The sequence below is a fragment of the Toxotes jaculatrix genome, chromosome 13, assembly GCF_017976425.1.
Source record: "Toxotes jaculatrix isolate fToxJac2 chromosome 13, fToxJac2.pri, whole genome shotgun sequence".
In the NCBI taxonomy this organism is placed as follows: domain Eukaryota; kingdom Metazoa; phylum Chordata; class Actinopteri; family Toxotidae; genus Toxotes; species Toxotes jaculatrix.
The window spans coordinates 13,512,854-13,524,220 of NC_054406.1; the positions used below are offsets into that span (position 1 = coordinate 13,512,854).

The 11,367-nt window shown below is 42.0% G+C and overlaps 2 protein-coding genes across 2 annotated transcripts; one reads left to right on the forward strand and one right to left on the reverse strand.

Annotated features, from left to right (window-relative positions):
- Positions 1-2,081: 2,081 nt before the first annotated feature.
- Positions 2,082-4,300, forward strand: dlx6a (distal-less homeobox 6a). Its single transcript, XM_041054251.1, has 3 exons — positions 2,082-2,650; positions 3,407-3,600; positions 3,888-4,300. Exons 1-3 carry the CDS (start codon positions 2,344-2,346, stop codon positions 4,125-4,127), a joined length of 741 nt encoding a protein of 246 aa, XP_040910185.1. The 5' UTR covers positions 2,082-2,343; the 3' UTR covers positions 4,128-4,300.
- A 3,557-nt stretch (positions 4,301-7,857) lies between these two features.
- dlx5a (distal-less homeobox 5a) lies at positions 7,858-10,998 on the reverse strand. Its single transcript, XM_041052556.1, has 3 exons — positions 9,838-10,998; positions 9,243-9,427; positions 7,858-9,018 (listed from the first exon to the last, which is right to left on the reverse strand). Exons 1-3 carry the CDS (start codon positions 10,193-10,195, stop codon positions 8,704-8,706), a joined length of 858 nt encoding a protein of 285 aa, XP_040908490.1. The 5' UTR covers positions 10,196-10,998; the 3' UTR covers positions 7,858-8,703.
- Between the last annotated feature and the right edge of the window lie 369 nt (positions 10,999-11,367).

The following is an 11,367-nucleotide window of genomic DNA, read 5'->3' on the forward strand; positions in this document are numbered from 1 at the left end:
ATTAGAAAAGGTGTAGGATCTGGTTTCTCTTCTGCGTGTCCAAGTGGAACACGGACAGGGGAATTGGCCACTATGTTAAATCACTGAAGGGTGACCAAAGGTGTGCTGACTCCTGCGAGGGTCTGCAAAGACCACTGTGTGCTTAAAATACAGAATTATCAGAGGCAATGATACATTTTCTAAAAACCCTTTATCAATTTCAATGAACCCAAGAGAGGATTTAAAAGAAGCTCTTACCTGCAGCCCCCCTCACCTGAAGACACAGAAGTACTCAGATTTTTTTTTTTTTAAATGAATTAATCTAAGAGAGTCTGGAGGAGTAAAACAAATCCGTCTGGATGTCTTGCGGCTCACATCCCAGCCTCTGTGCTCCTCTCTTGGTCCGCTGCTGTAAAATGATTATCCGGCTGGGTTGTGCACTTTTAAATCCCACAAAGTAAATAACAACCGTAGCTGACGATAATAGCAAGGTACCAAGTTCTTGTTACAGAAAAGGAGAAAATTGAAACTAAACGCTGCATTTAGACAACCATTTTTGATAAGAGGATAATTGAGGCGACACTGGCGTATAATTAGGGGATAATTTATGCTATATCCACTTTTATTCCACCCTCCCAAAATAAATCCAGTCCATAATCATTACAGGCGAATTGTTCTTAATTTTATAGCTGCAATTTGAGTAAAGTGTGGCCGCTAATCAAATAGGTTTTCGTAGTAACTTGATTGCAACCATAATTATTTTTCATCGCGTCTTTTTTTGTTTTTTTTTTTTTGGGTGTGAAATCGCTGAATGCTACATTGCAGCAAAAAATATGCTGGAAAGTGGTGCAAAACATGATTTGAATATCTATTGGGTTATTATAGGCGGAAATAACATTTTTATTCTTATTTGCGAATCGAACATCGCAGCCCTCAGAGGCAAACTGTATAATTTACATATATTGAGGACCCTATCAGGCCTCATATTACAACAGGGATAAAAGACACTGTCAGTTTATCCCGGTATCCACCCTTCTATCTGCAAAATAACCTATTGTACCTCAGGCATATTGTTATTTGATGTGTCACATGTGCTGTATTTTGAATTGTCTGAAGATCCTTAATCACATGGTCAGTAGCCCCCAGGAAAACGAACAGTTATAATATATGTTACTTTCAGAGCGAGGTGGGGGGGGGGGGTCCTCAAAGAGGGGCTGCTCATTAGGCGACGACAAAGCAAATACTACACTGCAAAAGCAAATCAGTTACTTCATTTTTTTTTTGTATTTTGTAAAAAATAAAAAATAAATAAAAATAAATGCAAAAATACTAATTTGTACATAAAAATCCGTAGAGTTAAGGGGGGCTATTTCCTCTTATTTCCACAGCAATTCCACCTGTTTCAGGCGTTTCCTTGACATAAAACAGATCACTCCACTAGTGTAAATATGTATAGTGTCACTAAATGTTTTTTTAAAAAAAGAAGCTTTTAATGGACATTTAATACGTTTGGGATTATCCCACAGTCATTTGTAAATGTTTATAAATTTGAAGAAACAATATTTAGACCCTCCAAACGTTGAAAGACGATTTGTGAAGATGAATATTTTTGTAGCGTGGGGCTAACTTCTAAATAATCCATTGGTATTTGGTTTAAAAGTGAATTTAATATTGAATAGGATGTTAATATTCCCAAATAGGATGTTTGTGTGATGCTTTCCTATATGTAATTAATTCCAGAGGGAAGGAGGAGTTAAACGCTGAGGCAGAGAAAGAGGCACATATAGACTGACTGGCTCGTCAGGTTAAATCAAAGTGCGCACTATATGTTGCGCGTCGTGCGTAATTTGGGGGTTTGGGTAAAAAACAAAATCGACTCGGCAATTCCAAAAGAGCTGGTTTTACGTGTGAAGCTTGTCTGTAGGAATTAGGCGTCTTTCCCACCATATATTATTTCCCCCATAGTTGTGGTGGGAGCTGGTAAGGTGGGTTAACTCCAGCTCAAGTCTCCGTGAAGCGCAGAGCACTGATGACGTTGGGTTGGATGACCAATCGGGAGGCGCTGCCCTTTGGAGACAAACCATTTTACTTGTAGTGTCTGCATCAAGTCTGGAAGCAAGGGCTCAATTTTAACAGAATCCACCTTAAAATCTCTCCCTTAACTTATGCCTACCTTCCGCCACTTTGAGTGAGAATATCACAGGACAAGGGGGGAAATAAAGACGCCTCTGGAAAATTCGGGTGTTAATAGGACAATATCTGTTCGCGGTGGAGAGGGGGAGAGAGACAACAACACAGCGAGAGAGAGAAAACCGATTTGGTCTTGAGAGAGAGGGGGTGAGTGCTCTCAAGGCAGAAAATTCGATGATGACCATGACTACGATGGCTGACGGTCTGGACGCTCAGGACTCGTCCAAGTCTGCTTTCATGGAGTTTGGGCAGCAGTCGCACTCACAGCAGAGCTCCCCGTCGATGGCCAGCGGCCACTACCCGCTGCACTGTCTCCACTCCGGCTCACACGCTCACCACCAGCACGACAACACCCCGTACCCCGGGACCAACACCTACAACAGGTCGTTACCCTACCCCTACGTGAGCCATCCGCACCACAGCCCGTACCTGCCATCCTATCACAACAACACGGGAGGACAGACAAGGTTAGACGGCACAGGTAAGAGACCCCCCTTTTCACCAGCCAAGTGGAAAAATGCACCGCGTCATGTCCATCCCCGGCGCCTGACAGTACCATTTACCTTCTTTTAGCACGGGTGGCCCACGGTAGGGATCAAACCTTTCTCCCTGCCAGAGCTGGTGTCATGCCCAAGTCACTGCACGACCACTCCAAAAGAATTCGGACGAATGATCTTTCACGCGTAGGTGGGCGATTACATCGAAGAAAAATCGTGCGTAAATGGCACCGGATAATTCGAGATCCAGCCTATTACACCTTCCCAGCCTGTATTTGCTGTCCCGTTTAGCACTCCCCTCACTTCCCACAAAACCTGTTTTAATGCCCGGGGTGTGATCATCACGACCGTGCAATCCTCACCAACTACTCGTGGAAATTAGGCAGCCCGCACGCCTTCAGTGTTGTAATTAGCATTTAATTGACATGTCATTACCAGCAATATCCTAAATATGACAGCGTATGAGGATTGTGGCTGCCACGGCGCGTAAAGACAACGTGAGATGTCAGCGTTTATCAGCCCGAATTTTCTTTCTTCATTCTTTCTTTTTTTTTTGGTTTTGTTTTGATTTTTATACACTTTCAGTGGGCGCTTCTGAATTTATTCACACCTTTATAGACATTTCAGCTGTTTGACACCACGTTGGTATCTCCCTGCACAGAGGAAAAAAAACGAAAGAAAATAAATCAACACAGTCTGGCTGTGTTTTTCAATAACAACATTGCCTGTTTTTGTTGCAGAGCAGCAGAAAACAACGGTGATTGAAAACGGGGAAATTCGTTTTAATGGGAAAGGCAAGAAGATTCGCAAACCACGGACAATTTATTCCAGTTTGCAGCTTCAAGCACTGAATCACCGTTTCCAGCAAACACAGTACCTCGCTTTACCGGAGCGCGCCGAGCTGGCTGCCTCTCTAGGACTGACACAAACCCAGGTATGGGAGGGATATACACTGCTTTACATTTCTTTTCTTTTCTTTTCTTTTTTTTTACAGTAGCTCCTGGAAATGATCATCTATATTATATTAACAATTATAATGCAGTTTTAAGAATTATCATTAAAATGATTTGGTTATTTTGGTTAGGATCTTTCCGTATTAAAGATTTAATAGGACAATTTTGCAGAAATCAACCATACGCTTCACAACCACAACTACATGCATGTTCTTTATCCGTGTGTCCTTTTCTAATTGCAAGCACCCCTCTGGCTCTCTCCCCCCAGGTAAAGATTTGGTTTCAGAATAAGAGGTCAAAGTTCAAGAAGCTGCTCAAGCAAGGCAGCAACCCGCACGAGAGCGACCCTATACCGGGCTCCATGTCCCTCTCCCCGCGCTCCCCGACCATCCCTCCGATATGGGACGTCTCGGCCTCTTCCAAAGGAGTAAACATGCCGTCCAACAGCTACATGCCCGGCTACTCTCACTGGTATTCCTCCCCACATCAAGATTCAATGCAGAGATAGACTGATGAGGCAAGAAGGTCAGTGAGCTGTCTGGAGGCCTCCGGATCTCCGCCATGCAGTTTCCAACGTAGCCTACAATTTGTGTCAGCGCAGAGACTGGATGCTGGAGAGGAATGAAAAAAAAAAAAAAAAAAAAAAAAAAAAAGACCGACACCCCCCCCCCCCCCCCCCCCCCCTCCACTGCTTCTCTGCTGAAGGATAACAGGCAGCCAAGCCTCGGTGTGATGACACAAACAAGGGAACTAACCATTTTTTTAAAAGAAAAAAAGCGTACATGGCTGTTCAGTGGGCTCGCATATTTGTTATGCTTTCATTCATGTCAACATCTGAACGTCAATATACCAAATATTATCAGTGACATTTTAGCCACTTTGGGGGCAAAGACTGCTTACACTCTCCTTGCGCTGTGGCGCCCAGAACCCTTCGCCATGGTGGACTCCTGACTCTGCTTTTCCTTTCTTTCTTTTTTTTTTTTTTTTTTTTTTGGTTGTTTCTCCAACATGCAAAACCAAGCAAATTGTCTGTCTGTAAATATAATCTGCGATTTTAGTTGTACATACACTTTTTATGTTTTGTCAGATTGAGTAAACCGTGACTCAAAACAGACGCCTGCTGTTGCATGATTTCCCAAAAAAAAAAAAAAAATGTTGAAAATCATTCTAAACTAGGCCTTTTTATAATGCTCCAATATTGGGCCAACATCACATTATGACAGGCCCGTTTCCCGTCTCCCTGGTGTGTGCAAGCTCAGAACAGACAATATGAACATAAGCTAATGAGACAGTGCTCAGTGAAAAGCCCATTTTCACCAGATCTTAAATAAATCCAAAGAGCTCAGTGGCTGATGAAGAACGCTACAAGTATATAGATTTATCCAATGCGCTCAGCACCAGAGGAAATTAACTTACCCTGCACCGCTGCTGTCTACATTCACCTCGAAAGACATTTGCTCCAGGTCCAGCTTATCTTGTCATTTCACCCTCAATTATTAGAAGTATTGACAAAATGTTTTCTCCCTTCTCTCCGTCCTAATGCAGGGCGTTAAATGCCAAGCTCCACGGGATCGATGTTGAACAAAGCAGCCAGCTGCAGTGGCGTTCAATATGAAGGAGATATTTGGGACAATTTGTGGGTTTTTATCCAAGTGAGGCTTTTTTTTCCATTCTCATAAATGCAGGCATAATTAGGGTAATTTTTGATGTAGCCCGCTGATTACAGCGTTTTTACCGTCAAAGATAATTACCTGTAATTTTCTACCACTTTTAATACTAAAAGGCATCTTTATTTGGATTTGAGGTAGCACAGATGGAACAAAAGGGAAAATTATTCGGTTATTCATATACAAATTGCTGAGAAGAGTGAGCGCTCGGGATATTATCTGAAATTACAACGCTGAAAAGCTCCATGCAGCTGTCAAGTCGCGGATGTCCCACTGGCGCACATTCAGCCTACCTGGGCCCCCAAGGCTGGGGCCTATCTGCTTCGTGGGCCATGTGCACCCTGATCTTCAGGGCTGCAGGGAGCCCGAGGCTGCAGTCGAGTAAACATCAACAGATCTCACAATAAATGCACAGTTGTGCGCATTCAGCTCCAAAAATGTGCAAAATCAAGTTTGTAAGATAGATAGATAGATAGAAAGATAGATAGATAGGTAGATAGATAGATAGAAAGATAGAAAGATAGTGGTAAAGTGGAGCAGAGTGACAGAGACAGATATGGGGGTGGGGGGATGCAGGGAGGGAGGGATGTGTCAATTCCTGCTCAGTGAGCTCTATCAGCAGTAGCTGATTCACTACAGCGGACTTCTCACACAGAAGCTCCAATAGCACCTGACAAGATTTCACACACAGCGTCACCACATTAACCTGTACACCTTCAACAGCGTAGGCACAAACCTCCTAAAGACACCTACAATACAAATACTCCCCCAAATAATAATAATAAATATATATAAGAAATCAGATGTTAGGAAAAAGCAGCTTTTTCCACCATTTCTCTCTGCTCTAACTAAAGCTCAGAGCTCAGTGAAGACTAATTCTCAGTCAAGAGCCTCCTCTAAGATCAGGAATAGTCACAGGACAGAAGATATAAGACTCATCCTTACCTTTCTCCGCTTCTCTAACACAGACTAACCAAAACGCGCTGCACGGTTTTACTGCTGGTGGTTGAATAAGCAAATCCAGGTGGGAAAGTGTTTGCACACCCCGGTAAGCTCTTATATATTGCCTGCAAAATTAGCTGTTATTACTGTCACTGTTTAGTGATGGCGAGCTTGAAAAAAAAAAAGCCCTCTGCAATCAAGAACCAAGCGCATCTTTGCAAATTATAGGTAATTGTCAATGTCCAGATTATGATAATGGAGGCCCTAATCCTGGAGAATAATTATTGTGGAGTGTTACAGTTGAAGCTGTCCAGTAAAGCTAACTGTCATTATTTAGACTCGATTTGCAAAACGGGGGGAAACTAGCTGAGTGGAAAATGTTCGGTTGGAAATAAACGGGGGCTCTCGATATAATGGCACCGTTAGTTTGTGTGTGTGTGTGTGTGTGTGTGTGTGTGTGTGTGAGAGAGAGAGAGAGTGAAAGAGAGAGAGTGAGAGATGGATGGATAGAGACATACAGTCGTGGTGTGTGTGTGTGTGTGTGTGTGAGATATAGAGGCCTATGTGTGGTGAGGTGTGCACGCGCCTGAGTGATCTTAAGCGCGTGCACGCGCAATGTGAAAAATCTAAATTTCTCGAGTGACCTGCTGGCGTTGTAATTACGGTTACAGTTTAGTCTGCAGCAGAAATTAGGCTGAAAACAACATCAAGCAGTGTGGAGTTTTAAACGAAGAAGAGCATTTTGTGTTATACTATTTTTTTGCACCAATGTGTGTGTGTGTGTGTGAAGTGTGTTCAGTAGGCTGTGTCAGGTGGAAATGGTAACATGCATGGGTCAGTGTGTGGGTCAGATGCAGTATTGTTTAGTGTGTGTGACAGAGAGTGAGGGGAGGGTTGTGTGCAACATGTTCGTTTGTAAAAACTCTCTTATATGATTTTTGTGCATATGGCCGCGCAAATTCAATTAGATCCATTTTCAAATCCCCAGTGTTTCTCCCAGTGGCTCGGTTTGTTTAGCGGTTTTGCAGCGACAACGCTGGTATTACTGCCTGCTAATAACATGGTGAAATTGTGGAGAATTTTCTTTCTTTTTTCTTTTCTTTCTTCCTTTCTTTTCTTTTCTTTCCTTTTTTTTTTTTTTTTTTTTAATTTTACCCGGAAGGTGGGCTGCGGCCGGGGCTGGCAGAGCTCTGGAGCCGGTCTACCCCCACAGGAATGCGGATTGTCTCAGATCTCCGTGCCGCCCCCCTCGCCTCCTCTCTGCCATTCAAAGCGGCTAATTGTAGGGGACACAAAGCGAGAGCGACTGCAGACTGTCTGCTGCAAGAAGCAGACATTTTCTTTACAGGCGAGCTGGAGCCAACTGAAAAGCTCAATCAGGTTCTTCACTAAAATACAGTCTGAATGATAAAAAGGTGATGATTCTGGTGGTGGTCAGAGGCAACAGTGAGTACAATAACTAATAATAATAATGATAATAATTCAAGGGTTCAGACTGGTAACTATGAGGATAAATAGGTAGCAAAATGCTGTGGGGCTATTATAACAATTTGAGTTGAACAAAAATACGGATTATTATAATATGATACAACGCCTATTATATCACCATAAATCTGATTTTTTTTTTATATTTAGAAAAGGTTCCTTCAGTGACTTCCACAAACACAATATTAGTCTCTATAAAACATTATAGAACTGTATATGATGATAAGCTGCGGAAATCAGAGCAGTAACATTACAAATCAATCAAGAAGCACCAGAATTTAGTTAAGCTGTGTGGGTTGTTATTATTGTGGCAGGCTTACTGTGGTGCACAGTAGCCACGTTTTCTCAGAAATGTCTTTAAAATAATATATATTTTTTTTCTTCGTAGTGTCCGTTTGCACCAACACTCTTCCTTATTATGTAAATGTAGATTAAACTGAGCCTGGTCACGAAGACATTTTTAATTCCCATCTCCAAGACAATTACTGAGTTTGTCTGCGTAACATCTGCAGAAATAAAGGACACAGTTTTTCATGAAAATAAAAAAATAATAATGAGAAAAACAATTACAGAATAAATATATATCGTGGCTGTTATGGCAAATGAAAAGTACTACGATTAGATTTACGACATTTGTAACAGATAATTCATCTCATTACTGAGCAGCTGTGATTTACAACCTTGTGTAGAAAATTGCACCTGAGGCTCACAAAACGTTATGGATGTCTGTGAGTCTGGGTCGTGATTTTCAGTGGAAATAACAAGAGAGAGACTGCGGGGAGGCCGGGAGGTTCAAAGTTCCATTGTCCATTTAAACGTTTAATAGTCTTCCAAAATGCAATAAATTACATGCACACATTTACACATTTTACACGTTTCTTCTATGACTGTCATCAAATACATTGCATATTCCTCTGAAATTTGAACACGAGTCCCATAGAAGGAGAAAATAAAAAAAAAGGGTTGAAATGATTAACAGGGTTTTTCTTTTCAATATAACGTCCCTGCTCCAAGAGCCAACGAGTGCTGTATCGAGTTAGGGGTCTGCAGGTGGGAAGTCATGGAGCTGCCGGCTGAGGTGTACCATGACCCCGAGTTTTCCAAAAAGTTAGAAGCCGTCGTGTTGATGTTTTGGGGCTGTAGGCTGTGCGGCCTGGAGGGGCCCTGTGTGTCCCAGACGGCCGGGGACTGTGGAGAGTTGCACGCCATGGGGTCGCTGGAGCTGGGGCTGTGCTCCGGTGGAAGCTCGCCGTTTTTCATGATCTTCTTCATTTTTGATCTCCTGTTCTGGAACCAGATTTTGACCTGGAAAAGACCGAGTTTAAAAAAAAAGTCTGTTAATGTCTCATATATAACCGCAGAAACAACAGGACCGAAAAGAGGAATGGTGCGTAAAGACGCACGAAAACAAAGCTCACAAAAAAAGGGGAATTATTTTAATCAAGAGACATTAAAAACATTTTAAAAGTGATAGTAATCGTATTTTCAAGTGAAACTAGATTCCAAATGAATTTAATCTAAAACCCCACCTGTGTTTGCGTGAGTCCCAGCGAAGCAGCCAGCTCGGCTCTTTCCGGCAGCGCCAGGTACTGTGTGTTCTGAAACCGCCTCTGCAGGGCGGCCAGCTGGAAGCTGGAGTAGATTGTCCGGGGCTTTCTCACTTTCTTCGGCTTGCCGTTCACCATCCTCACCTCAGGCTCGCTTATCTCTTTTTCTGTCGAAATTAATCATAATACGAGTAAGCAATGCGTTCCCATTATAAAAATAGTGTCTTTTAAATATCTCTTTTTTTGTTGTCGTACATCCCTTAAAAAGTTCAATTTCATAAACCATATTAAATCCAAAATGGCCAAAAGGGGAAAGCACATGTATTCTCATAATACTTAAAAATTACCTTGAATCAAGTAGTTTCAAATAAAATCTGATTCCTATTTATTCTTTATTTAGTCCTTTAGCTTCAGAGAGCATATTTCTCTATCGTTTATGCAGAAGAACGATCAGAAAAAAACCAAACAAATAATAAAACCGGATAGAAATGAGACAATGTGTTTTTAAAACTAAATAACTATACTACCAAATAATAATCTGCTTTTATTAAAATGAAATAAATCTGCAGCTCCGTACCTTGTGGACTCGGCTGGGCTTGCACTCTGCTGTAAGTCCCTGCATACTGGTGGTAGGCGGGGGTCGTGTACGAGCTGTAATCAGTGTAGGATTTTGTCGAGTAATTTCCAGCGGACGCGTTTACACCCGGGTACTGGTACTGGTAGGCATTGAGAGGCTTCCCGTACGAGGTGGAGCTGGGCGAGCAGTAACCGTGAGTGACTCCAGCGGCGGGACTGTAGTAGCCAGAATCCGTGGCGGTGGACTCGGGTAAAGTAGGAGATTCCTGAGACGGATGGTGCATGGTGGAGAGTTGAAAGGAGCTCTGGAAATCTGCAGTTTTCACACTCGCGATCCTCCGGTCGAATACTCCAGTCATACTTCGAGAGCGAACGCGTGGGTTTTGTTGTATTTAATTAGCAAAAAGCATAAAAACAAAATACTAAAACAAAAAAAAATTTAAAAAAAAAAAACAAAAAACAAAAAGCGAGGCAGTCTGATTCCAAAGTGGTGTGAAAACTACACTGGCATTGTTGAAAAGGCTCTCAGGCCGTCGGGCTCTGGTGAAGACTGCAGCCAGCCCCGCAGCAAAGACTTGGTTAAATCCTAAATCGCGCTCTTACGCACTGCAGGGAGGATCTGGTTCCATTGGCCAAGGCGCACACAGACACAGCTACACCCAATTCACTCAGCCAGCTTTCTTATAGGGGGGAAACCACCCGGGCTATGTGGCTGCATTGTTGTGTTTTTATTCTATCAATCAATGGGAGCAATTAAAGTGTTGGCCGTGTCGCCAGTCGACGTTTTCAGAAGGATGAATTAGGGGGACAAAACCTCATTACCAAAAAGGCCTCCAGCTGTAAAACTGACCGATTATTACGACTGTCTTCATTATTCTTTATTTATGCATTTTATTAAAGCAGCCTCAGCGTTATTCTATTAAGTTCGTTAGGCAAAATAACCTTAAAATGGTTGCATGAAATTCAATGTTACAATTATCTCACTTTAAAGTGAAATAAAGCATAAAAACCTAATAACCTTAGGTTGATTATTGAGCTCATTAGTTGATATTTTATATTTTAAAAAGCACTTAGAGTAAACCTGATTAAATATTTGATATAGCTCATTTCTGAAAATAGAGACTTACATCTAACAGTGTTACGTGTCCAGTATTTGCAAAATATTATCAGCATATCCAATTTGTTTCATGTGCTCTATATAATATATTCCACAAATAACAATCGTCTTCCTCCCACAAAAGCAACTTTTCAAATTCGTGTCAATTGGTCTTTGATTGATAATGTATCCTGACCAATACTGACCACTTTCTGCCAACAGGATCATTAAAGATTCATCTTATCTCATCTTAAAACCTGCTGCAGAGCAAGCAAAACCAAAGCTGAGCCGCTTCAGTCCACACATTCAGTGGTGAACAGCGCCGACCAGTGGACGAACCGAGGAACTGCACGTAAACACACAATCCTGGTTACATTGCATTAAGGATTACAGTCAATCGTGTACCATATATTGACAGTATCATATATTATTATA

Excerpts from the sequence above, each read along its gene's own strand:
- dlx6a (XM_041054251.1), top strand. The coding sequence starts at position 2,344 with ATGATGACCATGACTACGATGGCTGACGGTCTGGACGCTCAGGACTCG. Across the intron at positions 2,651-3,406 it reads GACAAGGTTAGACGGCACAG|AGCAGCAGAAAACAACGGTG; the intron begins GTAAGAGACCCC and ends TTTTTGTTGCAG. Across the intron at positions 3,601-3,887 it reads TAGGACTGACACAAACCCAG|GTAAAGATTTGGTTTCAGAA; the intron begins GTATGGGAGGGA and ends CTCTCCCCCCAG.
- dlx5a (XM_041052556.1), bottom strand. The coding sequence starts at position 10,195 with ATGACTGGAGTATTCGACCGGAGGATCGCGAGTGTGAAAACTGCAGAT. Across the intron at positions 9,428-9,837 it reads AGCCCAGCCGAGTCCACAAG|AAAAAGAGATAAGCGAGCCT; the intron begins GTACGGAGCTGC and ends TAATTTCGACAG. Across the intron at positions 9,019-9,242 it reads TGGGACTCACGCAAACACAG|GTCAAAATCTGGTTCCAGAA; the intron begins GTGGGGTTTTAG and ends GGTCTTTTCCAG.